The sequence below is a fragment of the Lepisosteus oculatus genome, chromosome 10, assembly GCF_040954835.1.
Source record: "Lepisosteus oculatus isolate fLepOcu1 chromosome 10, fLepOcu1.hap2, whole genome shotgun sequence".
Classification (NCBI taxonomy): Eukaryota; Metazoa; Chordata; class Actinopteri; order Semionotiformes; family Lepisosteidae; genus Lepisosteus; species Lepisosteus oculatus.
The window spans coordinates 9,818,043-9,845,162 of record NC_090705.1 but is presented as its reverse complement, the minus strand read 5'-3'; the positions used below and the strand labels follow the sequence as shown (position 1 = coordinate 9,845,162).

The 27,120-nt window shown below is 36.3% G+C and overlaps 1 protein-coding gene across 50 annotated transcripts in view; it reads right to left on the bottom strand.

Moving 5' to 3' along the window:
- Positions 1–27,120, bottom strand: part of rims2a (regulating synaptic membrane exocytosis 2a) — a 267,723-nt gene that overhangs the window by 110,244 nt on the left and 130,359 nt on the right. For 35 of the 50 annotated variants that reach the window (XM_015358031.2, XM_069194867.1, XM_069194868.1 and 32 more), the window contains 11 exons: positions 23,838–24,046; positions 20,420–20,539; positions 16,085–16,184; positions 14,530–14,653; positions 13,696–13,742; positions 12,529–12,641; positions 10,071–10,118; positions 5,642–5,772; positions 4,939–5,131; positions 3,185–3,338; positions 2,166–2,189 (listed from right to left, as the gene is read on the bottom strand). In XM_015358031.2, the coding sequence (XP_015213517.2) occupies positions 2,166–2,189; positions 3,185–3,338; positions 4,939–5,131; positions 5,642–5,772; positions 10,071–10,118; positions 12,529–12,641; positions 13,696–13,742; positions 14,530–14,653; positions 16,085–16,184; positions 20,420–20,539; positions 23,838–24,046 (1,263 nt within the window). Of the gene's footprint in view, positions 1–2,165; positions 2,190–3,184; positions 3,339–4,938; positions 5,132–5,641; positions 5,773–10,070; positions 10,119–12,528; positions 12,642–13,695; positions 13,743–14,529; positions 14,654–16,084; positions 16,185–20,419; positions 20,540–23,837; positions 24,047–24,162; positions 24,231–27,120 lie in introns of all 50 variants that reach the window. The other 15 variants (XM_069194865.1, XM_069194891.1, XM_069194873.1 and 12 more) reach the window with 7 other exon arrangements.

Below are 27,120 nucleotides of genomic sequence, written 5' to 3'. Positions count from 1 at the left end.
GCATGAGTGGTTCATGCTGCTGTTTCTACAAGTCTATCATAAATCTGATTCCAATAAAACCATAACTTAGTATTTTACACTGCTATAGATCACAATAAAATCTGAACAATTCTAATTCTGCATGTCTCTGTTAAAACTTCAGCCACCACCCTGAGCAAGACTTTAAATGACTGCTGAACATTGTTTCAAAATCTTAATATAGCTCAAACACTCTCATAAATATCGCTGCATAACCCCTTTTCAGTACATTCATACTTTGATACTTTTATGCATGGATTTTGAAAGGTACTGTACATCAATCATTTAATTTCTCTCTCAAGTCAGAGACAGCAAAACAATTCTCTACTACAGTACATCTTACATCCCTCCTACAACACTGCTGCTGTTTATGACTACTTTTTTGGTTCATTAACCAAAGCTATACCACACACGTCGGAGATCTGTCTCAGGAAACGGAATACAGAAATAGATTTTTTGTCCTAGATGCAACCCTCACTTACAAAAATAGAAAATAACAAAACATGGGGATTTATAAAGACATACTGTAGCAAATAATGCCCTAGCAAAAGATGACAAGCAATCCATTACAGAATGATAGACTTTGATAATAAATATACAAATAGTAGGGGTCAGTTTTACCCACATCATTTACACTTTATTATTGATCTGTTATTAAAATGTCTAATATTTCTACATAAAATAAACTCTACTGTACATGAGGTATATTAAGTGCTGTTTTGGTACCGAATTTCAGATTTAAATGATCAGACAGATATCATGGTGTACTGTACATCTCGAATGGTCATGGGAGATTCCTGAAGTTACTGTATGGCAGAGCTCTTGGTCAGATTGAAATCAAATGATGTTTACAGGCAGCACAAATCCTTTCAATTGTACTTTAATGAGTCTCTCAAGTACTAATCAAGCCACAGTAGTCTTTAATTGTTAAAAGGCAATATTACGAGCCTTATCTTCACGTTTTATAAAACAATGAAAATATTTGGCCAAGGCACTGGGGTAAAACCCTTACTCTTTTCGAGAAACATGACCACTAAGAGTTCGGTTTTATGTCAAAAGAATGGCACCTTTTTTACAGTATAGTATCCCCATCACTATTCTGGGGCAATGGGTCCCACACAGACTGCAGGGCAAACGCGTCTATTGGTCCCACTAACACCATGCATAAAGAGCAAGCAGTACAGCAAGTTCCTGCTGTAGATGAATAGCATAGGGTATATGTAATGCTTCACTACTTGCTCTTAATGCATGCAACAGACTTTCCTTACCAAGAACAAATATTATGGAGCAGTATGATTCAGGTCTGAAGAGTTGAAGAAATGAATCCAGCATCAAATCAAATCTCTTTTGCTATTAATGCACAGTTAAATATGGAAAAAACAGTGATTTTTCAGGGCCGCAGGGTAAATGTGATGAAATGTGAACAGTACCAATACTTATGCCTGTGTCTTTGGGACAAACTATGTCAAAGGCTTGGCTAGGGCAAGTTCTGAAATTCTTCATAGGATTTAAGTATTAGAGTTAATTCTTCCAAGACATCTTGGAGATTACCAGGAAGACAACATGATACTTTACCATTCTAAAATGGGACACAATGCTGTGCACTGATGTATTTAGCACACAGAGTCCCTGTGCTGGAGCAGGGTTTTCATTGCTGCCATTGTTGCTCTTTTCCAAATAGTTTGATCATAGTTTAACAAAGATGGGCAGTGAGTATGGTTGTAGAACCTTTCCGGGCTCTTTGATATGTTCCAGAGCCACTTCAGAAAGTCATCATAAAATAGCGCAGAAAACTTCAAAGTTTAATATTTTTATCTATCGTCCTCAAAACACACAGCAAAACAAATGTTCTAGATGTTCACTTGAAATTAAAACAAAAATAAATGAAAGTAGAATTATTATCATTCTAAAAGCCACCCAGAAGCTATTAAGGTCTCAGACACTGACAATCACAAAGTGTCAGTGTAAGACTAGTTTGTCCTCTGATTGCAACAGAGGGGGAAGCAGAGAAGCAGTTGAGGGTAAGAGGGTAAGATGGGTTAGCTAATGGGGGGAACCACACTTTTTTAGAGCTCAGCATTGGGACAGAAGCAGGGGGGAAACTCAGTCAGTCTTTCAAGTCATTTCAGGCATGCATATTGTTTTACCTGAATTGTAATACGGGCCTTTATCTGGAAAAGTATCAGGATGAAGTGAAGAAAAAAAAACAGACAAAAACCATAAAGAACATGGGCATTCAAGGAACATCAAGTCAGTATCATGGCACAGGTGATACAAATTGTTTTCAATCATTTCATTTGTATCCCTAGTTTTTACAAACGCAACCCTTGGGATGAAAGACAAGCGTGGACTTCACGTATGTTTTCCACCACCAAAAGCCTGCAATAGGCTGTGCAGATCGGGCTCATGCTTAGGTGCAACATTGTGTCATTTTCCCCTAAATAAATACTGACATGCAAGGTGTTTCAATTGGTTTTATGTTTCCACTCCTGTGAATGGAATGTGAAGTTATAAAGGTAATGTTCCGAAGAATCACTAAAATGCTCAAATCTTCAAAGAAATTATTAAACTCTGTATAATATGCTTGATGATAATGCCTGTGCACTTTTCTTACCGAAAACTGATACAACCAGCATAACCTTTGAGACTTTTTACTTTACACTTTTCCAAGAAATATGCTGAGGCACTCATGGTTTTCTCATCCTTACTTAGGAAGTTGACATATTTGGTTCACTTATTTTTCATCTTCAAGTTGTCCTGGGGGAACCTTTTAAAACTATTCAGCAAAAATGTCAGTATTAAACTTTAAGTATATTAAAACACTATTCCTCAAGTGCAAATTGCCGTGCAGTATTCATTTGTAACTATAATTCTGAAAATATATATTTTTTTTACAATTTCTGTGGAACTTCACCCCTTACAACTCATATACTGTAGCAGGTCTCCTTTCAGAGGTAATTTGAATTTACCTTCTTAACTTCAAATTGTCATGCACAGATACAATCATGTGCCAAAGCCATTGGACATTCTTATGTGAATGTTCTTATAAACCTCTAAAACCACATCACAAAGTACACACATTTTGTGTGTATACTGCAGATTAATAAAAGGCATGCAAAAGGCAAGTTGCTTAATTTCACTTATAGAAAACCCAAATGTAACCTACTCTGCAATCTCCGAGTCGGGCTCTCACTGTGTAGCTTTCTCCGTGGCAGGTATGGCGAAGGGAGAGGAAGTGGCAGAGAGGAGACATCATGTGTCTGTAGTTTGTACCAGTGAGGCTCGTCATCCAGGAGCGCAGTCTCTAGTTCTATTAGGATCTACAAAACAACCATGACAATCATGAGCCATACTGCTATTCATATTGTATTCCTTGAACTACAGTAGTGCCCACGATAATGGGTCAAAATGATGAAAGTGAGTAGTACCATACTGTACATATAATGCATCTATCACATCTTCTATTGAGTGTGTCCACCCAAACCATTGGGCAGAGGATGGGCAGATTTACCTAAATCCAAATGACCTCTCCATTAGATATCTATTAATCATTGTCTAATGAATCTTAACCTTAGTTAATTAATAATGATCTACTATAATCACAAGGGCAATAAGAAGATTGAGAAGAATCTCAAGATTAAATGTGTCTGTATAGTAAGGAAAACTATGCTTTCCAAAATAAAATGTTGTTATACTTATTAAGGGTGAGAAAACATAACCTCATTTAACAATTCTAAAACTCATTAAGTGTTTTTTGACTGTATAGGAATGCAATTATCATGCTAGTCTACCACCTACTGTAGGGCTGCAGCAATATTGTCATAGAGTACTTTAGAACACTTTTGAAAATGATTTTTTTTTGGGGGAAAAAAAAATAGCTGAAAAATAATTTGTGATTGTTTGCACTGTGCTACCACCCACAACTATATAAGCAATTAGCCAGAAGAGATACTTGATACACAAAGGGAAATAATAAGATACAGTATATAGTATGGATGGTTTTAAAACTGAGTAACTCAATTTCAGTATACTGCATTACTACAAGCTACAAGTAATGTACTATGTGGAGCGTTTTTCGTTTTTGACTGTGTTGGAATAACATATTGAAATGTTTTGTTGAGCAGTACATTCTTTAAAAGTTCAACGCTGGAGCTTGGAATGTGGGAAAGATGGAATGCTCAGTTTTTTACTGGACACCTGCCAAGCGGAACAAGGCACTCAGCCAATGAATGTCCATACGCAAGCTAATGAACATATTGAAACAACTGTCTCCATCTCACCTTTACCACTTCTGGGCTTGTGAGAGAAGTTTAAGTTAATTTCAATGAACTGTGAAGAGCTACGGAATGTTCTCCAGCTGGAGCAATGGAAATTGCTCCTTAGTAGTCAATAACATCAATATTTGCAGATGTGGATCAATGTTACAGATTCTGTTGCAGAGGAAATTTTTACACTGAATGGGTATACTGCACACATGCAATGAGAAAGATTAAATATGTGGAAAATCATAACACACTTTGAACTATTCTCACAGCAAAGCCTGATTTTTTTCTTAGGTTTCACAGGTGTTATCCAGCCCTCGAAATTCTTAAATTTCTGTTAACACTTTTTTAGAAACCCTTTCATCTGCTGAGCTCACACCTACTTTTCGAGCTCTGTCCTACATTTTTCTTTTTCTCACCCCCCTGCTCTTGCCCGCTGGCCTCCCGAAGGACGCAAAGACTGTCAATGAGGTCCTTGTTTAGTCCAAACTCTACTATAATCCTTTCTCAACGTGTAAAAACATCACCATGATCCTAGCTGGTTAGCCTGACCTCTATTGCATTCTTTGTCTCCCAGAACATCTTTTCTGCTCTTGTTTTCCATGTCAAAAATAATAATAATTGAATAATAATCTGGAAATGCTACCAATGTCCATACCTCTCCCAAAAATTCACTTTCTTCTTCTCTTACGCGTGCCTGGTCCCAGAGTGTGATCTCCAACATCCGTTCACGAAACTCCCGCCGATGCACAGGGGAATACATAAATGTCTGGTTCCACTTGGGCTCTAAGGATTTCTTTACTGTTTTTGTTCTTCTCTTACTTTTGTCACTGGAGGAACAATGATTCAAACTGTTTTTATTTTACCATCATGCTAGAAACCCACAAGTACGCCAGCACTCCAGACCTAGTAGACGGTAGCAAAATAAGTCAAAGCATTTTAAACAATAGATCACTGGCTCCCTCTCACATCTCATCATTTTCGAAATGCTGGTGACCAATAAAGTCTGGTCTTTACTTTGGCATTTAAAAGCTCCACCTTCTCCCAAATAAATACAGTTTTGGAGGTGCAGGATGCTTCTCTACAAGACATATCATGACTTTAAGACAAGCAGCATTTCAAATTAAACAACCTAGAAAAGATCAAAATGACACCCCCCCCCCCACCCTAAAAAAAAAAGTAAATAAGGAATAACATCTTCAATTAAATAGAAATGTAAAAGAATAATGAAAAGTTGCATTTATTGCATAGAAATTACAGACTACGGAAAATATACGCCACAACTAAATTAACAAAACCTCTAAATCATGATACTACATCATGCATGATACAATACTAGCTGTCACTGCTTCTCGTCTTACCTTCTGTCAGGCAAGAAGTAAATTTTAACATAAGGGTTCCTTGGCCTCCCATCTTCCCTTGGAGGCAAGTCTTTTGCTCCCAGAATTGTAACAATTAGCTGATGGCCCACCTTGTCATACCAGACTTTTATCTGTAGAAAAAGACATGAGTTTTATACCATCGCTGCACTGGTCATGAAGGCTCACATGCTCAGCAACGAAATGTTAGAGATTAGCATTCTACAGCAACATTAAGATAGTTTAAAAGAGTGCAGGGACTTTTCAAATTATGATTCTGCGCGAATTGTTAAAGGTATCTTTTCATTATTTGACATTGACCAGCCTTAATCAAATATATCATTTTTTAACGTTTTAGACCTAATACCATGCGGCGTTGCTCTGATTTACATGTAAATTTAGTTTGTCCTATGTATGCATGTACAGCATGTATTTTATTGTAGATGTATTTGGTTAGTACTGCTGTACAACATACAGTACATTCAGTCCTTTAATCGCAAGCATCATCTGATTCAAAGGCTTTTTAGACAAATTGATTACATTCATTTTCACTATCCCCAACCTTTTTCCTACCACGTGACACATTTCTCAACAGCTTCTGAGAATTAACTTTACTCTGGTGACACCCCAGTGTCCTTTGCACAGTGTCTTCAGATCATGTCAGCTAATTGGCCAAATTGTAATAATGATGAAATGAGCTGCAGAAAAAAGAGACGGCGTGCCTGGTACTTTGGCCTTAACTCGCCTGGCTGAGGACATGACGGCACTGGGCAAAGCTCAGAGCCGCCACTCCTTACCCTCCCCCTCCCCCCCCTCCCCAGTTTGGAGGTATGAGCCAGGGAGAACTGCTGCAATGGTGATGCTGGGGCGGAGGGGGACGGGCTCGAGAGGATGCAGGGCAGCATGGTGTTCAGCCATTGAGCTTTTATGCGCAGAAGCAGAAGTGCGGTATTAGAATTTGATCTCCACTTGGACTTCTGTTCCATGACACCATCAGTTAATGAAAACCTGCGGAGATGCCGAGTCCAGAAGAACCGGAGCTCAGTCTAGGTGGTTACTGTCTGGTCCCACTAAAGACCTTTTAATGCAAGGTTACTACTCCCAGGTGACATTCACTCCCTGTCTAGAGAATAAGCAACAGTTCAAGTCAGGTTGCCGATCTGAAAAAGCAAGTTCCCTCCTGGCAACACCCCTGAATAAGAGATCTGACTGCGGCATTTGGCCATATGTTATTTTATGGCAGAGCCTGTTAAAAACTCTCTCAGTCCGAAGACTCCAACATCTCAACGGAATGATTTTCAAAGCTTAAAGCTCCAGTACAAAATTAAAAAATAAATAAATAAAAATCCTGAATTATTATGCTTGATTAAGAAGCAAAAATAGTAATGAAATACACAAAAAGAAAAATAAACAAATATAAGAATTACATTGTTTCAGGAAAAAGTAATGCAAATTTTCACTCAAGAAAACCAAGCTCTGAAAGTCAGAAATGCAGGTGTGCATGGAAAGAAAAGTCAATTTTCTATTAAATAAGCACAACCTTTGAAAATATAAAATATTACAACTTAAAGCACTTTGCTTCTCACTCATGCTGTTGCAATTACTGTTATAGACAATTAGCAGTAATCTCAGAGAAGTATGGGCAAAAGCTGTATCACACTTGCCATGTGATACTGAAGTCTGGTATTTGACTGAGTTTAGAAAGTTTCGTTAATAGATTTCTACCATGTCAAAAAAAAAACTTCAAAGGTCTTGCCCATACTTGCATAAAACTCACTGGATAAGTTCAAGTCTAGACACTAAACCAGCATACTGATCACTCTAAACCATCTAATTCTCAAAGCATGCAGCAAAGCAAAACAAAGCATTCGATACATACTAGAACAAACTGGAGACCTTTCACGTTGAGACATTAAGGGGAATACAAACTTCAAACAAATTGTACCATTATCCTTCTATTTAAGCACAGAAAACATTGAATGTAATATGAGAGGATTAAGAGAACTATCAAGTCTTAGAATCAAACATCCGTCTTTAAAAGGATGTGGCATTACAGTAAGAAAGGAACAAGGAAAAGGATCTTGCTCCGAACACATCCCCAAAATGCCTTTGGGGATGATTATCTGCATGCCTTCAGCTTAATAAACCTGTCTCATCCAGCAAGGGGGATTGTTCAGGTGACAATGGCAAACAGTAAGAGCAATACTTCCTGAAAAGGTGGAGTTGGAGCTGGCAAACACTATAGAAGTAATCAAACTCCACACCATCTGAAACCCGAACCTGGACTTGGAATCTGGAAGATGCAGTTGCACCCCAGGCTGAAGCCAGAGAGGCTGAGAATCACATGGGAGCAAGAGCACGAGTGACCACACTGACAGAGATGAGAGGATTTGCAATCTGGCTTTGCACATTTTTGGGTTTCCTGTGGTAACCCAGTAAACCACTTGGCCGCCTGGCTCACAGGAAAGAGGAGTCAGAGATCTGAAGAAACTAGGCTTTTGTTTAGGTTTGTTTGAATGTGTTCTTCACGTTCTACACGTACATTGAAAGAGGTGTTTTTGCATCACGTGGCTGACTTGGAGGTTTTGCTTCCTTTTTAAAAAGCCACCCCACGCAGTGTCACATACTGTATGGTGGAGAATGCGGGCAATAGGTTAGGTGGTGTTAGGAGCCATACACACCAAGGCAGCAAGATGTGCACAGCAGGTGGAAAATCTTCAAGTGGTTTTATGGCATCAATAAATGATGGGGCATGGAGACTAGGAGTCTCAGAGATAAATACTCATGAAAATTAAATACATCTTAGGCAGGTCTCAATTTTCCTTTTGGTTATCTATACACCCACTTTCCTTTTCAATCAATATTCTATTATTTTCATTAATTCTACATTTAAAACATTCTCATTAAATATATTAAACATTTTCAGTTATTTGTTGGTCTATATTATAATAAAAACCGCCTGTAAACATACTAACAATCCTATCAATCAGTGCCATGCTTTCTATGTATTTTTTTTGCTTCTGAAAGAAAGTAAAGAAAGTAAAGTTTCTCGTAAAGAAAACAAAAGTTAAGAAATTACAGCCAAAATATAGTAAGATAGAAAATAAGAAATGGGTACCCTGTATTGGCATATGAATGTTCATTTGAAAAATATACTGCACCAACAAATATCTTGGGTCGGGTCTTTCATAAACATGAACAATTCCCACACTGCTCTGTGTAAGTAGTCTTAATTTCCATTTCCTACTATTCATCAACACTAATATGACAGACACAGGAGTACTACTTCAGTCTTCATTCACACAAAGACAGAAAACACAGAGAGAATAAAAGGATTCTCCAGACACTTCACAAAAGTTGGACACCAACGTCTTCTTATTCAGTACACTGATTGAGAGGTAGTACAGCAAACCATCTTGACTTAAACTGTACATCCTCTCTGATCATACGGTACAATTTGTTTATTTGTCCTAATAAACCCATTTCTATATTTTATTGGAAAATGCAATGTTCTTTTATAACGGGACAGTAAACTTTGCACGCCTTTTCACTGTAACATGAAACATTTTCCTCTGCTCTAAGCAAGGTAAACTGTTTTAAAATCATTAGAGATGATTAAGCACTGCAATCTATCCTTTAAAAGTCTTGCATTATCTTTTTGCAAATTCATTTAGAATAATGAATGTATACATTGAATATCTTATTTGTGAATACTGTTTCTCAGTCCAGATTTTTCTATCAGTGGTTTTCACGGGAGCTAAGAGCTCTCGTCAATATCACTCATTACGAATACTTAATCCATTAAGCCTCTGTAAGTATTGTCCACTGCAAGATAAAATCTAATCTCACACAACTTATAGAGATCAGCTCTTTGCTTTCCAGAAAATAAGTCTATCAATGTGTTACTTGAGGATACCTTGGTAAGCCAGAGATAGTCCAATTGATACAAAAAACAAAATCTATGAAAGCTGTTTCATGCTACATGGAAAAACATAAAATTTATTTGCCCCAGAAACTGTACATAATATTAAAACATTTAAAGAGACCTAACCTTCTATGGCCTTTTTGTCAAAAGCACCAAGAAAAGCAAGCGTGCATTACACTTTCATTTGTTTGACTATTTTCGGCCAATCTTTGATAGATGAGATGTGTTTTTGGAGTACAGAAGGCGATAGCAGATTGTCTCTTTAAACTGTTTCATTTGGGTTGGTTAGTCATGCAGACTGTTCCAGGCTCCTGGCAAGATTACATGAAACGTGTTAAAAATAATTATTAGAATAATGATAGAAAGCACTGCACTTAATAAACAAACGCAAAGGGAAAACAGATTGAAATGCTGCCATTTCCCTGCGATGCATTTTCCAAAACGCAGAAAGAACGGAAAAAAAAAAGACCAAAGAGAGAATTCTGTCAGGCAGACAGGAACTGTTACCTGGACCCTAGGGACAAAAGGCGCTGTTCTTCTACTAAGGCTTTGGCTCTGGGTAAGCAAAATTAAACAACAAAGAAAAATGCCATAAAACAAAATCAAAATGACAACACACACTGGAAACACACGAACACAAAAATAGACTATGGAGGAGATTCATTCTAATTGTGCCGTTATCTCATTTGCATTGATTTACATCCAGAAGGAGCTGTGTGCAGATGTGGCCTACAATCTAGCCTTCAATACTTTTCAGTTGAATTCCACCAAGACAGATGAATGAGACTCACTGCATAATAAGTTCCCTTTCCTCATTTTATTATTCAGCATGTGACTTTTTTTCCCTTCTCGTTGACATAAATGTAGAAACATTCCTTTTACAGTAGGAAACATCAGTCATATTGTCAGATTCACGCTCAATTTTAAGCCCAGTCATCGAAAGGCCTTAATACCGAGGTATTTCTGTTTCAGATGTGGGCTATAATCGCACTTGATGACTGATTCCCCAAATGGTAAAGTGCAACTGGCTAATACATGCCAGGGTTAGGCAGGCATGTGATGACCAAGGGCAACCTTGTAACACTGAGCTACGTTTTCTCGATTCCAAATTAGAGGGTTATTAAAATAAAAAAAAGTATTTAGAATGAAAATTCGAGGTTATACAGTAAAATGTAATTTACTGCAGATTTTTTTATTCTCTAAAAACATTTGTGTACAATTACATCAATTACTATTACTACATACTGTATGACGTGCTTTCCTCTTTACATGGGCCGAAAGTAATAAGGTGAACTTGGTAAATTAGTATTGTTCCCTAATGATATGACATCAGTTTTCAAGAAGAATTGAAGTCGGATACTTTAAAGATTTACGGCACATCTGTTTCTTATTTTGTTCTTGAGACCCATAAAGTGAACTTTGTGGCTGAAGAAAGGAAAGTTATAGTGTCTTAGTTTTATTTGGCAATTTAGCTTAAATCTCCCCCCGAAGAAAAGAAATGACAAATAGAACACTAAAAACTTCAAAGCTCTATACACTACACATACAGTGTATTTTACTAGATATCAAAGTCTTCAAAACATTTACTGACAGGCAAATTAAACACACACAGCTCCCTCCATTAGCAGAAAATTAATCTTGACCACTCATTGATATGCATAGCAGTGTTATTTCTTAAATCCATCTGATGCAAGCAATTAACCCTAATGCTAATGTTCAAATGGAAAAGAGCTTTGCAATTATTGTTACCGTACGAATAACAGTTGTTTAAAAGACATGTACAACATGATATTACAGATTTTTTTTAGATTTAAGATGAAAAAAACACAGTACTGCAGTGCTCCTTCCTGACAGTGACTGAACTCAATCAACATTGAATGTATATTCATTTTTATATTACACCTACCTCTAACTTCTCTTTGCTCACTGGCATAATGGAACACGTGTTTGTCATGTATTACAAGCTTTAGTGCAATTCCCCCAGTGTATATTTTACGTTGCACAATGAATTACATGCCACAAAAGGTAACATGATATATTATCCCATGCTGAATTGGGTTTGATCCAGCTGTACAGGCCTTGTAGCATGGATAGATTCCAAAGTTGTATCTCACGCCTGTGTCACTACAGCTCTTCTTAGAAGTGTCTGCAAACCTTTCCACAGTCTTGAAATCAAAGTTAACCTTTCTGATTTTGATATCAGGCACAGAGTACCTCATTATTTCCAAAAACAGTAATTTGTAATGAAAAGCAATTCTTTATGCAAAAATCTTCTTGGGAGTTACACAGTGAGAACTCCAAAGCATGTGACAAGGAAATATATATCCTGCTGAGTTTGGGCATGCAAATTCTCATAATTTTCTAATGTTCTGTTTTAATTCATTACTGATTGTTGTATATTATATCACTTCATTGAAATGCACTAATGATACATGATGTTATTTTGCATTGCGTTTTTTCCAAAACTGAGAAAAGATATCAATATTTATATGTAATTTTACATGTACATTTAAATATGTAAATTCACAATGTATGGGATGTAATGTATTCAAGGAAAATCTACATTTTCAAAAACAACATTTAATTTTTTAAAACTTAACAGACAACAAAAATGTTACACAACACTTTTTAAAGAAAAGCAATCAAACAACTATAAAAAGAACAGAAGCTATGGGCTAAAAAAAGAGTTTCATAAATTGCTTGCAGAAAAAGAACAATGTAACTAAAGAAAACCTAAAGGGGGTGATACCTCTTATTCATCTGATACCTCTTAAACAGAAAAGGTTTGTGCAACTGCAAATTTGCTAAGGACTTAACACCAGATCTCTGGGTCCAACATCTGTCTTTCACTTTTTTAGTCTGGTTTGGAAGAACGTTTTTGTTCAGACAGAAGACTTAAAAAAACTCCTGCGCTATTTCACAACGAAGAGCAGCAGCACTTGACAAAAACATGAATGGTACATACTGAGAGTTGTCCAGGCAAGTACTGGGGTGCATCTCGTAACATGCTAGGACTCATGGGAGATGTGACAGAGATAGAGGGGCGCTCCATCTTCTGGGATTCAAAAGAACTCGAACCTGTTAATAGATGGAAAGGGAAGCACCGTAAACTAAGTTCTCTGTAAGAATGTTTAATGTCTTTTTACTGTTGCTTGTCACATTTAACATAATATCTAGTGAAGTCTGCTATAAGCTGGCAGCATGCTGTGTACAGCACATGTTGTACAAAATACTGATACACAGCATATCAGAAATGTATCAATTTAAAGGACACCAGTCCCTCTTCCTTTAACATGACAAAGCAGACACAACACAACATGTGGTTTTCTGTTGAAGACAGCACAATTAAGAGAGCTTCAAAAATGCGTACAGTATGTACCACATCATATTACTCCCTATTGCGTATTATGTGAGGAGGTTAAAATTATTTTTCTTTTTTTATTGCCTGCATATCCTTGTTTACTGCAGAATATCTCTGCAACCTCCACTATGTACTACTAATTACAGAAACTATACATTTTAGCAGAAATATACTTTCTGAAAAGCACATGAGCTCTTCAGCACATTTCTCCACTTTCCACCTCAACAGATCTTTTCACAGGGTATTTGCTGGTGTAATCAAATAATAAGGAACAAGTTGAGGTTAAGAAGAAGGTTCAACAACAGAGAGGTTGTGTTTTTCCCTTCTTTCTCGTTTTCAGTGTTGAATTAACCAGTGCTTGCTCCTTTGTAGCCTGCAAACTGCCACAGCTCCAACACTCAAACCTCTAACAAATAATAAAATAAACTAGCAAAAACATGTGACAGAACGCCACACATCACACATTAAATAAGATCTGCAATTGGAAGAAATACTTGTTAAATATTTTAGCAAAGTACTTTACTGGAAATACATTTAGTGCTTAAATGAAAATGCTTTTAATTTAAAAAACAAAATGGTGCTAGAAAAGACACATTTGGTTAAATATTTCACACTTTAAAAAAACATTTAAAAATTAAAACTGGCGTATTGCTTTACGATCCCTGGGGTTTTCCTAGATGTATGTTACAATTTCACATCGTACTCTGAGAAATAAGCTGAAGAATGAAATTGTTTCTTAAAGAATATCATTTATGAGGATTTTTCACTCACTTGATTCCAGTTGTGCATGTGTGCTGTCTGGAATACGGGGAATGTCTCTGGAAAGCGAAGAAAAAAAGTCAAAATCAATTTTAAGCTGGTGCACGAATGTTCAGTACTTTAATGACCCTAAGCACTACATTTATCTCTATTCCCCTAGCAGTTTTCACTGTAATACAAAACAGGTCAAATATGTAAATTGACAAAGCAGGGCTTTCAGTTTCTAGGGTGTCACTGTGTTCAAAAGCAATTTATTTCCCATTGCTTCTAGGAGAAGGAACTCGGGCAGCAGTATAACTGCTTTTCATTTTTGTATGAAGTGTACTGTATACCTGAGACTAAATACCTGGTAAACTAAAACTGCTGCAAATATAAAGAGGAAAATCATATTCAATAAGCAGCTAAACCTTACATAAATTATTTTTTAAATTAATTAAAATCCCATTTAATTTTTTATTGCTTTAGTTCTGTGGAAAATCTATTCATTGTTTCATGATCATTTGTGCTTATTTCTGAACCTTTCCAGTGTTCTTACATGTACAGTACATTTTACTTGAAAAATTCCAATTTAATGAATTTGCCAGCTGCTTTTAACCAAAGTGACTTACAATCACTTCTGGTCAAGATGTAATGGGTGCATACTGTATAACAGCAGCATGAAGACAATAAGCACTCTAGAAAACAATACGTTCTGGCTGTTTTATGGTTGATGGTGTTGGGGAATCTTAATGTGGTACCTACTAAAAAAGTTACATTTCATTTTAAGCATCAAATAGTAATTTTCTAAAACCATTACAAAGTCCCCCCACTATGTTCCTTTAATATACAAACACATACAACTCTTACCCTATTGGTCGTGAGACCAACAGCTCCACTTGAGGTTCTGGCTTGGATTCCAGAATTATATTGTAAACTTCTTTAAAAGTAGCTCCTTGCAATTGCCTCCCATTCCATTCTAGAACTTGGTCACCTAAAAGAACAGCGGGAACAGAACATTGAAATTGGAAACCTGGAAATATTATCACACATTCACTTCAAAAAAGAGGCTGGTAAATTAAGAAATAAGACGTGTTAGACTGTCTTTTGGTATTGTGATGCAATCTGAAGAGCTTTTTAATTTAATTGGGGATTGCCTTATGAATACATTGCCTTCTAAAGAACACAAGAAAGATTACAAAGAATAGGAGACCGTGTAGCGCCAAATTGCTCCTTTGGTGGCTGGTAGCTTATTGATCTTATTTATTTCATGTAGCCAATTCTTAAAAGGGATCCAGGGTAACAGTGTCAGCAACATAAATTGGTAGCTTGTCCTGTACTTTCACAACCCATTGTGTAAAATAATAGCTTCCTGATTTTAGTTTTAGTGATTTTAAAGCACCTCCCCTTAGTTTCTGCTTGGGTCCTTCTGCTCATGTATCACTGATGGTCACGAAAAAGCAATGACTTCACCAATATAGTCTCTGTTAAAGACTAAAAAGATTCAGTCTTTTAAAATTCTGTCCAAGAAGTATATTTCTTTGAGCCTGGAAATGTATCTACTCACTTATTATGAACACATACAGTAGCAAAATCATATGCTTTTGTAACAGTGGTAACCAATATACAATATACAATTACGGTATAGTAATATTGAATATGATAGCCTTAGTAGTGTGTTGTGCAACTTTAACAATAATATCACATGATTTAAATTCTACAGTTATTATTATATTCCCTAACATTCTGTTTGTCTTTTTGGCTGCTCCCGACATTATCTAAAATATAAAAATAGTGTCTAGAAATTTAAAATGATGTGCCAACTTAAACACTCATTTTTTCATAAATATATAGTGCCATATTATATCTGCAGTAAGTTTATGATTTTATTTTCTACATGTACATGCAATTGTCTACATCATATGTGTTCCAGAATATACAGCAGGATCTCAACACCCAGAAATTCCTTAAAATAACATATCTTGTCTTGCATCACATACTGTAAGTGATCAATTTAAATGTTTCTTTCAAGTGAAACTGGCCAGTTCTCCTTTGAAGAAATTTCAGCCTGACTGAGCAAAATAACATGTGAATAAAATAAAATGGGAATGCACCCCTTAAAATTCGTTGTTTCCAAGTATCACCTGAGACACTATTGTTTTTAACATTTTATTAATACGATGAGACCTGTATGGTTTGGCTGGAATGATATGCATGAGTTATCCAAAATGCCAAGCAATCCAAAATTCTTTCTCTGCTAACTTCTAAATGTGCTTTTTTGTCTTTGGGGAGTATAAAATTAACCTAATACTAGTTCACAGTGCACATGAGTAACAATATCTCTTTAGTGTTAGTCAAGGTGAAAGATATAGTCGCTATCTATGCAATAATTCAACTGATGCTTCTGGAAGAGCAATGGCCTTACCTGGTCGGAGGTGTCCAACAGTATCTGCTAGGCTTCCCTTCTTTACCTTTGTAATAAAAGCACACAGTCTACCAGATTCTGTCATCTTTCCCCCGACCACCTGTTAGAAACAGAAACCAGGTGTTACATCTGTATAGCTTAAATATCAAAGGAATCACATGACACTTCAAGACTGCAACGACAATTAAAATCCAAGGGGAAAACTTACAGCCAAAGTTTTAGCAGGGACTAGAATTCCTGCTTAAATTGGAAAATGACCCATTGGCAAGAGCTACTGTACATTGAAGTGACTTAATAACTAAAAAAGAAATAATGTCCTTGAGTAGCCCAATCAAAACACTGACTTGAATCCTACTGAAAATCTGTGGAAAGATTTTAAATACAGATGATACATAAAGTTTTATTTTTTTTGTAATTTCACAGTATGGGACAACATCTAGGGAAACCTCAACAGAAATAACATTAGAAAGAATAAAGGCATGGAAACATGATCTCCTTATTTCCAAATGAAGCCTGATGAAGACGGACTATACATAGAAGAAATGAGAACCTTCACTAAAGTAAACTGTAAATATATCTTGTATTCATTTTAGTTCACAAAATGTTAATTTAGAGCAAATACACTAACCAGCTTCACCACAGCTACAGTAGGTTAATTAATAATTACCTTGGGTTTTATTCACTTTGTTGATGTTACATTCTTTTAATATCTCCTTTAATCAGTCCTATCAGAGCTGTGGTAATTCTGTTTCCTCACCCCCTTCCATTAATCAGATTCCTTATTAATTGAAACCTTTTCTTTAATCTTTTTTTTTCACGTTACGACAGCTGCAATACTACTGCTTCCAGTACTTCAGTGTGACAACTGAGGAATAACAATACTTGCATTTTGGAAAAGGAAAGAAGTACCTCTCAATGGTTCTGAAAAATCTACTTGTCTAACCTGAAGCATTTATATCCATAGGCTGATTTCCATTATGAGCATTATTCAAACAAATCCCAATTAATCATAGCTGCACCAAACATACAAAAGGAGATTAGGACATCTGCAAAATGAAATGGGTTTATATAACCAGTATCTAACTGCAGGACCTCTGCTAGCAGTGCCGCACAGGAAGGAACTCATACATAAGCAGTGACCAGATACAAATATGCCAATTCAGGAAGCTCATTCAATCAGTAAGGATTTTCTCGTATAGTTCCTCTTTATGCCTTGTGTTTGTTTTCTGAATTCATTGCTAAACATTAAAGTCGTTTGCGGGCATTCAAAAACCATTAGAAACAGCATACAACATGGTATGCAATAAAAATCTCCCCAAAAAATTTAACCCCCAGTGTCTAATTCAATCACCTCCAAAATTATTGTACTGTACATTATATAGAAATCCTTCATTTATTTAGAATACTGTCACAAGAGAAATCATTTTTAACAAGAAGGGATGCAATAATACCTTGTCATGTACCATGTATTACATATTTTCCTTATTTATTCATATTTATGTTAATGATCATTTTGTTTTAAATTAATTACAGATTTGCCAGATAGACTATTGCAGAATTTATTGGATTATGTTTAAGTAACATCTTTTTGTACAAAGTTAAAAATAAAATATACCACATTTTTCTCCTCGTGCTTTCCCTTCTCCGTGTTATACATGGAGCACTTGCCCCAGGAAAAGCTATTTTTGCTTACTACTTACAGAAAGGATTTTGCAACAAGAGACAAGGCAACTGTAAAGTTATTGTTAGATCTCTTGTTTGAGGCATCTATCTGGCAGTTTTGACATTGAATATTTCATACATACCCAGACACCAGCATAACTATGGCATGCTCGGTCCAAAATACCTAGTAATGTGTATAATATTTCCTTATTTATCTGCTCAATGCTGTTGTTTATCTTATGTTTCATTTCTTGTACATTCAAATACTTCTGTTTAGATTTTATTTTAAACAGGGATTGATTTGTTTGTATTTCAGTTGCAGTGTTTTGATCTTATATTTTTGAAAACATACATTTAATACATATATAAATACTGTATATATATTCCCTCATAACAGTAACACTTGTAAATTCATTTACTGATAATCACACTTGGGAACTAATTATTGTAATTATTGAAGTAATTATTGTATGTAAGGTTCTACTGAGCATACCAAAGAGTAGATAGCTAAATCTAAATAACTTATTTTAATCCATAAATTAAAGCCTTTCCTGCCTTACATGTTACATTCTGGAGAAAGCAATATCCTATTGCTAGATGAAGAATTGTACTTTAGTATTTTTTTACCTCCAAAGTAACATAGTCAAATTAACCCTGTGCACTCCCCATGATTAAGGATGTAGTATAATACTTTATCATTCTATGGATAATTCTACCATGCTGCATATTCCACTCTTTCCTAGGGAACTCCTAGTGGACAGCATATCACTGTTGCTCAAATCTAGGAGATGTATGACCTTGATTCGTATGCAGTTATTCTGTGGAGAAATGAGAAGTTATGTTTGCCTTATGCATTTCTAACTGTTGATTTCAGCCACTGATGCTGTATTGTCCCAGTACACCATCACCCTATGGAGTCAGAGAAAGTGAAGAATTGAGAGGTAAATATGTCTTTGTGTCATGGTTGGTTCTGTTAGGACAGTAAGCCCTATTTTCTTTAGTTATCACCATAATCTCCTCCTGCCTGTGGTAGAGGAATCAGGAGAGCTTTGTCAAAATTTCCCTCTGGCTATAAAAACCTGGAGAAAGTGATCCTGCAGATAAAGCATCACTCTTCTCAATATCAGACTTTGATTTTGAGATAAAGCAGGCTTTTGCAACTCCCAAATGTATATCAAAATGAGCTTAAAGGTTCATCATCATCATCACTAGATACCACAGGTGAACAGAACAGTATTCAAGAGGACTTAAAATCTTGACTCTATCAAAGCAAGATGCCCCACGAAACATCGTGGCTCATCCAGACCCCCAGCAAAACAGACAAGCCTGTAGACCGTTTATCTACAGATAAGATCTACCAGTCTGTGATGGAGATGTTCAAGCTTGAGCAGTGTCCCCACGTATCTTCAAGAACTCTTTGTCCAAGTGGGAAAATGATGGCATTCACTCTAATTTACCCGAATGCTCAAAATGCTGAAGTGTTGTGCCACAATCCTGGAAAACCCAGAATCATTGGCCATCATGGTTACAGCTGCTGGAACTTCAGCCAGAAAGGACAAAGCTCCAGCAGAAACCTGTTTGTCAGGGGTGAAGTGAAAAAAGCCTTCAAGCAGCTAGACAGCCTGCTACTGTATAGAAAGGCCTTGGAAGTTTGTCAACCCCTACTTTTCATGAGTGATGATGAAGGAGTCAATAGAGGGGAAGCATGCCTCCCTCAGTCTCCACTTTCTGTGTAGGAGGACCATGATTTACTGGCTAAAAGTAGCTAGGAGAAAGGCAGCAAGACAGAGCTGAAAAACTAATAGCAATACTAGAATCATAAGTATCAATTATGAGAACCAAGAACACTATAAAATACTGTTCTGTGTGCTGAAAAAACCTGGGAAACATCACAACAAGATTGCCTGTGGGGAAGTATCTGTAATATTAATTATGTTGTTTGTGTGGCTGAGATATGAGAATCTAAGGGTCTTAAGGTCATGCAATTCTGTACAGTACAATTATAAGCACCGTTTCTGTGTGAAAAACACAAGAAAACATTGCTAATGGTCTTTTGTTAAAATGGAACATGCTGTTTTAGGTATTTTCTTTTAGTTTTTTCTCTTGAGAAATTATGCAAGAAAGGGTTACTCTCCATTTTTAAAAACCTTCTTGTTTGCTGAGATCAAAGAAACAAATTACAACCGCCCACGCATCTGCAGTGAGGAGATTTGATTAAAGAAGTGATGTTGCAGCAGGCAAGTTTCAAATGAGGAGGAGTCCTATTTCTCTGCAGCAAGGACTATATTACAGTCTTGATCTGATTTATAGAGACAGACGTAAAGCCTTACAAAAACCTGCACATTTTCTGAGCAAAAGCCAACAAAACAAGTCATGAGACAATTAAAAGACAATATGTTTGACTTAAATGACTTGAACAATTAACAATTAACTAACCATAAAATTAACCAAAATTACCATGTAAGAAAATGGTGCGTTCTCCCTACTGTAAAACATGCAATGTGTCCTTCATTGACACCTTAGGTATGAATGCCTAGGCTGGTCCTATTGAGGGACAGGGGGGCACGTCATTGGTTATAAAGTTGAGTAAGATTGTAATTGCAGTGTGTTTAGCATGGTTACAGTTTTGGGATTCAGAATTTTAGAAAACTATCTGAAAAACCTAGTACTCACCTTCAGTCCAAGCAATGCTCCTGAGTCTCTAGGCACACTACCATCTTTCAGCCTCTTGTTTAGTAAAATCCGCCCTATTAAACGGTCTCCATCTTTGGATGTCTGCCATGTCACAGGGTGCTATGAGATCAGAGCAACAACACATTTTTATATTTTGCAACAAACATATGTTCTATCACATTTCAAAAGAAAATGAAAAAAAAAAAATGGTCCACACACCATATTAATAAACATAAGGATGATGACACAAACTCTTGTACCAAAAAAAGCAACCAAAATAATGGTTTGCTGAGCTTGTACAGCACTTTATAACAACCATGTCTTTGTGATCCATTTTATTTTGCAGTTTTAGAAAATAATCAATATATTGTACATGCCTCAAAGAGTATGGGTTCCAATTTTCTTCTTTTATCATAAAATGTACTCTAACAGTAAGGAGGGACAGCTGTACTTCTTGGCAGGCTTAGGTTTGATTATGTACAGTATGTGTAGTAAAATAACTCAATAATGAATATGAATGCACTTCAAAATAGGAAAGAATGATATTACCACTTTTTTTACAGTGACGTTTTATGGCTCATACAGTATGTGGTGCTCTCAGCATTCAACTAATCCTGACATCCTATTGGTCATCTGGTTTTGATGACAAGAGGTGGACAGGAGAAGTAGTAAAACAATGAAATACTGTGAAGGTCCTTTCTGGCTGTCCAGTTAATAAATTTAGGATCCTGTTTTATCATTCTAATGTGTAAAATGCATAATTTCACCACATCAGGGAACAACTTAACTGTTGCCACATATCTTTCTGTAGAACACAACAGAAGTACAGTGTAATCCTTAAGACTGACCTCAGCATTCATTTTCTGTCAACCAGATTTTGCTCTCAGAAGAATACTTCAGAACTTGTTCCATGAGTTGAAATTGTCGTTAACATGTACAGAGCAACGTGCACATTATAAGTGACTTTCTGATTTTGTCTCAACTGACAGTTATGTTTTCCATGTTGAATAGTATTTTAATTAACTGACAATTCAAAGCAGGCTTCCAGGAATTAGGTTGTGGGAAAACTGCTCCAATCAGAAAAATTCCACCAAATCACAGTGCAAACTGTATATACTATACATCCCTGACACTATCGTCATTATTTGGTTTTGAGAATCCATTTTTTAAAGGTATATATACTGTAGGTAGAATTATAAATAAGATAACAGGAAGTCAGAGTTAGTGGTACAGTATATGCAACAAGCGATAAATGAAACAGTTAACCAATGCAAATTGTTACTTTTAGTAACCATTAAATAATTTGTTTCAAATGCAAATTCTATGAAGGCTTGTGAGTATTTTAATCTTATTTTAGTAAAGTGAAACACAGTGATTCCAGACTATTTCTTTACTATTAAGAGTATTACTTGTGAAAAGCTAGAAAATATATAGCTATATTGGTGATTGTTCAATATACAGTAGTATATTTATCTAGGCTGGCTGTTGAAGGTACTGTATATGTCTTTACTGGGAATGCATTGAAATCATGTACAATTATTTTGAAGGACACTTTTTTATTAAATGAAAAGGCATATAAAGTACTTGCAATGTGAAATATTTAATTTGCATAAATGTGACAAAAACGATAAAATGGCAAAAATGCTTATGAGAATAATAAAGCAAAATGTTTAACTATAATGTCTTGTCTTGAAGCACCTTTTAAATAAATCTGGTGTTTGAAAATACTTTAATATCAGACCTACAATATCTTTAATTTTCTCAAGAAGTGATATTTGCTCTTTGCAAGAATGTTACTTAAACTCATTTTAGATTAGTATTAATCAAGAAGTAGCTAAAAATAATTTTAGAAAGGTGTGAGGTGTTTTTAATTTAGGCATTGTGGTATTATATGTGAAGACATCTTTATGACTAAGTATGTTTGACAGATGTATTTCCTAGCTACATGTTCCAACCTCCAAACACAAGAAAGGTCTACAAAGCTACAAAAAAATCAATTTCTGTTTTGAATTGGTTAGAAAAGACTTCTACTAGCTCCATCTGGTAAAACTTTTGCCTGAAGAGTAGGAGTGGTTCTACATGTGCAGGTTACAGGTTCATACTGTACATAGGCTATGCTAGTGTAGCTTCAGATTGTTAGTTTAAAGGTATTGCAGTAATTTGAGTGGAGACCACTGGGCAGAGCTGGCTTCCCAAAGACAACATATGTAAAAAGAGGGAGTTGTGCTTGTCCTATTGTGGACCACAAAAGCACGTCGTAGAGTTTACATCCTGTATGCATGACTGATGTTTCAAAGAGAGATAAATGTTATGTGATTGTCAATGTCAATCCCAAATTTGATTATTCACAGGGGTATTCTAAATCAATAAATGTCTGTACCTTGATATTTTTTAATAAAAGCACATTATTTTACAGGCATTCATAATTGAATACATGTAATTCCTCAAAAGTCGATTTCTGATCATGCCTTGTTTTTATTTACTGTATATAAAACATTGCTATGACTCCATAAAGTTTTTCAGAATCAGTGAATTTACTTGATAATCGATAAAAGAGGCAATTCGTTTCACTACATACAGTAAGTTAAAGGCCATTCTGTGCCCCACAGGCTAAGCAATAATTCTAAAATAAACTTATGAAACTTGTATAAAAATTAACTAGGCACAAAGAGTTTGTGTAATCATGACAATGTGTAGGGCAGTGAGTGAATTCCATGCATAAATCCATGCACAAAAAACAACATAGAAACACTCCCGTTTAACCCACTACTGTATCTACTGCATATCCTGGTCTATTGTCCATGATGAACATTGATACATTCAAAGTGAAACAGAAAAAAGTAGATGGCAAAAATATTTTCAAAGGTTTGATGCCACACGGATTCCACCAGTAAGCCACAGCACAGAAATGGAAAACAAAGCATGACAGTGGAAGGGAAAAAAGAAAAACATAACGTTTTCTGTGCATAACAAATCCAATCTTCCCTTGTACTCTGTGCTTGATTTGTACTCAGTGGATAAGTCTTTCGAAAGATTACTTGCTTGGGGGGTGGGAGAGGGTTCATAAACACAGTGAAGGACACCAATCTGGGTGAAAATTCAGACCCTGAGATATTCAGATGTTAACAACACAAAATACTAAGAAAGACTAACATGCAGCTGTAGGACCAAACATTCCTGTGTGCCGCAACAAACATTTTGTCTTTTTTATTTAATTGCTGCCGGAAAGCAAACAGCAAAGCAAGCAGAAGGTTACCCACTTCCTCCTTCAACAACACCCTCAAAGGGTGCTGCTGAAATATCCCTGCAATAAAACCATAACTTGAAAAAAAATCTTTTCTAATTACAGTTAGTGACAGAGAGCAAATGAAGACCAGATGAGTAGGTAAAAAAAATGCAGGCTATATAGTCTCAGTACCTTATCGCTACGGCTATGCTCCTCGTTAAGAGTTGTGCTACTGCATGTATCAACGCCCGAGTCTTTAACCTGAGGCTCAGACCAATCCAAGTCCTCTTCCAATGAGTGGCCCCCAAAGTGCACCATTTTCTTTAGTCTCTCAGTTAAGGTGTTTGAGTCCGACAAAAATGCCTGCTCACTAGTTTTTCTTTTTCCCCTTTGACTGTCCCCTACAGGTGTGGGATAAAAAAAGAAAAAAAAAAGAAAACATGCAGAGGTGTAAATAAAACAAAGGAAAAGTGAAATGACAAAGGAATCTGTAAGGTTAAGGCTCCGCATGTCTCACCAAAGACATTGGGGAGGCCTCGCTGCTATGCCAAGATGCATGGTCCCACCAGTTGCCATCCATGTCCCCTGTGAGAATCAGACACACAAGAAAGTACAGCAGAGGACAGGTGAGGAAAGGACAGACCTACAAGACACTGGCATGTACGCGTGCTGTGCATACTCCGCCGGACCCTGGAACACACATAAATAAACAGAAGCTCATATCTTCAAGTTGTGTACCGCTGCCTCCCAACTTGAATAACCAAGACAAACACCTTTCAAGTGAGAAGAATCAAGAAGAATGTTTATCTGAACATCATTCCTATTGTGACACCATTGTTCGCAGTAAGACAAAAGAAAGAAAAGTATAGCACTAGGGCTCCGGACATCCTGCAGGGACCTACAAGAAGTTATATCAACATACACCTGCAGTCGCTTTTAAAACAGATCTCTATTCCAGAAAACATTTAAGAACATAAGAACTCAAGGTAGGTTACAACAATTGGAGGCCTTTCAGCCATTTGATCCATTTGGTAGTTGATTGTTAATTGTTCCAAGGATTTCATCCAGCTGTTTCTAGAAAGAGAACAGGGTATCTGCTTCAACAACATGTGCCCCCTGTTCTTCCTGAAGAAATCCTCTGGGTTTCAACATTTATCTTCATAAAAGAGAAATCGATTTTAGGCTCCAACAGGAATTGTTTTCTCATACTTAAAAACGATTGCAAAAGACAACATTAAAACCAAAGTTAGTATAATTACTCCGTAGCAAGATATACTGTACAGTATTTGTACATGACTTAACTATTAAGCAAGATCTGGTGGAGACAGATATAGTATGCAAAGGAACAAGTAATAGGTTTATTCCATGCTGAAAAAAAGAAGAAAGAGAACACAACGTTTCGGCCGTGGAGCCTTCTTCAGGTGAGACACCTGACACCTGAAGAAGGCTCCACGGCCGAAACGTTGTGTTCTCTTTCTTCTTTTTTTCAGCATGGAATAAACCTATTACTTGTTCCTTTGCAGCCTACGCATGCTGACGCAGCTACCCACCTGGACAGATATAGTATTATTTGTAATCTCAGAGACATCAAATAATTCCAGTGGTTTCTGGTTACTTTTATAATTTCTTATAATTGTATATAAAAAATACTCTCTGTTACTGGCATCATTGGTGAATACTGTCTCCTTTTATCATTTTTTTAATAGGTAGGTTAGGTCCCTGTAACAGGCTATAAAGGTCAGCATCATGCTCAGGCCAGCCTATTACCCCCAGAAGGATTAACCCCCGGTACTCATTGGGAAAGCAGGCTGAGTGGACCTGGGAGCCATCTGGAAGGAATTAGAGCAAGATACATCACTTGCCCCTACCTGGGATTGAACTGGGATTGAACTACCTGGGACCTTCTGGTCAGGAGCTAGACACCCTTGCCGTCTGAGCTGTGATGGATTCAGTTATATTAATTGTTGATATAAACTAATTAAGAACCTGAATGAAAAAAACAATACACTACATACCAAAAACATTGCGCATGCAATGTGATAGTAAAGGTATGCAATTTTATTTTCCACCACGCCTTCTCCTAGTTGCACCGAAACATGTTTGCAAGCACTTTATTTTTTGTTCTAGTAGCTTAGTCCATAAAAGGGAAACAATCAATCAAAGCAGCTGATTGAAAGCCATTCCACTAGTCTTTCACCCTCTCCCATCTCTCTTTTTCTCATTTGTTGGTTTTATTCATAGTTCTTGCTCCTTTATATACTATTTTAACAGCATTTTTCACCTTTTTTGAAAATTTGCCTAAAGAAGATAGATTATTGAAGAAGATACATTTCCAAGAGTTTTCATCAATGGTTTTGACTGTTTTAGAGTTATATTTGGTGGTTTGAGGAATAGTTTCAAATCCGATTACCGGAGGGCTACAGTTAGGATTAGCATTACCACACTACGTAGACATTTCGTGAGCTCAGTGCTGTATTCTGGGGCCCAAGCAAACTTTATAACGAGTGATAATTTGCTCCTATCTTCAACTGAATTTTCTGATTGTTTTGGCTACTTATATTCTATAATGCACCGTTCAGTAATTGTAACCCAAAACTGAGTCAGATCAAAAGTTGTAAGAAAACCTGTTCTGTTGTGTAAACTCTCTGAATTTTGTCATTTAAAGTGCAATTACAATTACAACTGTAATTGCAATCAACATTTAATATTTCTTGTAACCCTAACTTGGCCTAATATAATTTTCTTTGTAAAAATTTGTTTCATGCTGCTAAGGAAAACATTAAGCTACATCAGCTTTAAAATCTTAAGAATTACATACAGTAAACAACTATGTTCACTTTATATAATAATTTAATTACCACCCAAGCCTGATAAACAAAAGACACACTGACAAAAGAAAAGCACTGACCTAAAGTTTTGGTGTACCAATAAAAAATCAGGATAGGGAATACTCAATATTCCCCAGCAAGTGATGGATGTCTTACTGTGGGACTGGCAGAATAAAGTCAGATGTGAAGGTTAAAACAGCCCTCTAACAGATCTGTTTAAATTCTACCAAGCTCTAAAGGCAAGCCCAGCAATATGTCATAACACAGGTGAAAAATGCTGGAACCAGACACCTCCCTCTTCTATGATGATGAACAGTAAAAAACTGAGATATGGAAAATCTGAAATCAACACCAAGAACTAAACAGACACTGCAAAGTCACAGTGATCAGAAAGTAGAGGAACATAAATCCAGCTTTTCTGCTACTCATGCTGGGTCACAAAAAAAGAGAGAAAACAAACATTTCTCTTTGGGTACTGTAAGTAAATGCCCCCACATAATTGTATGGCTATCCTTGGACCATTATTTTTCTGTGAGTTGTAGCCATTGGGACTCACCACATTAAATGACTCCACTTTGACATGTGTGGCATTTTTGGGATGTGGTTTATTAAGAATTTCAATTGCAAAATGCAGGTCCTTCTATCAA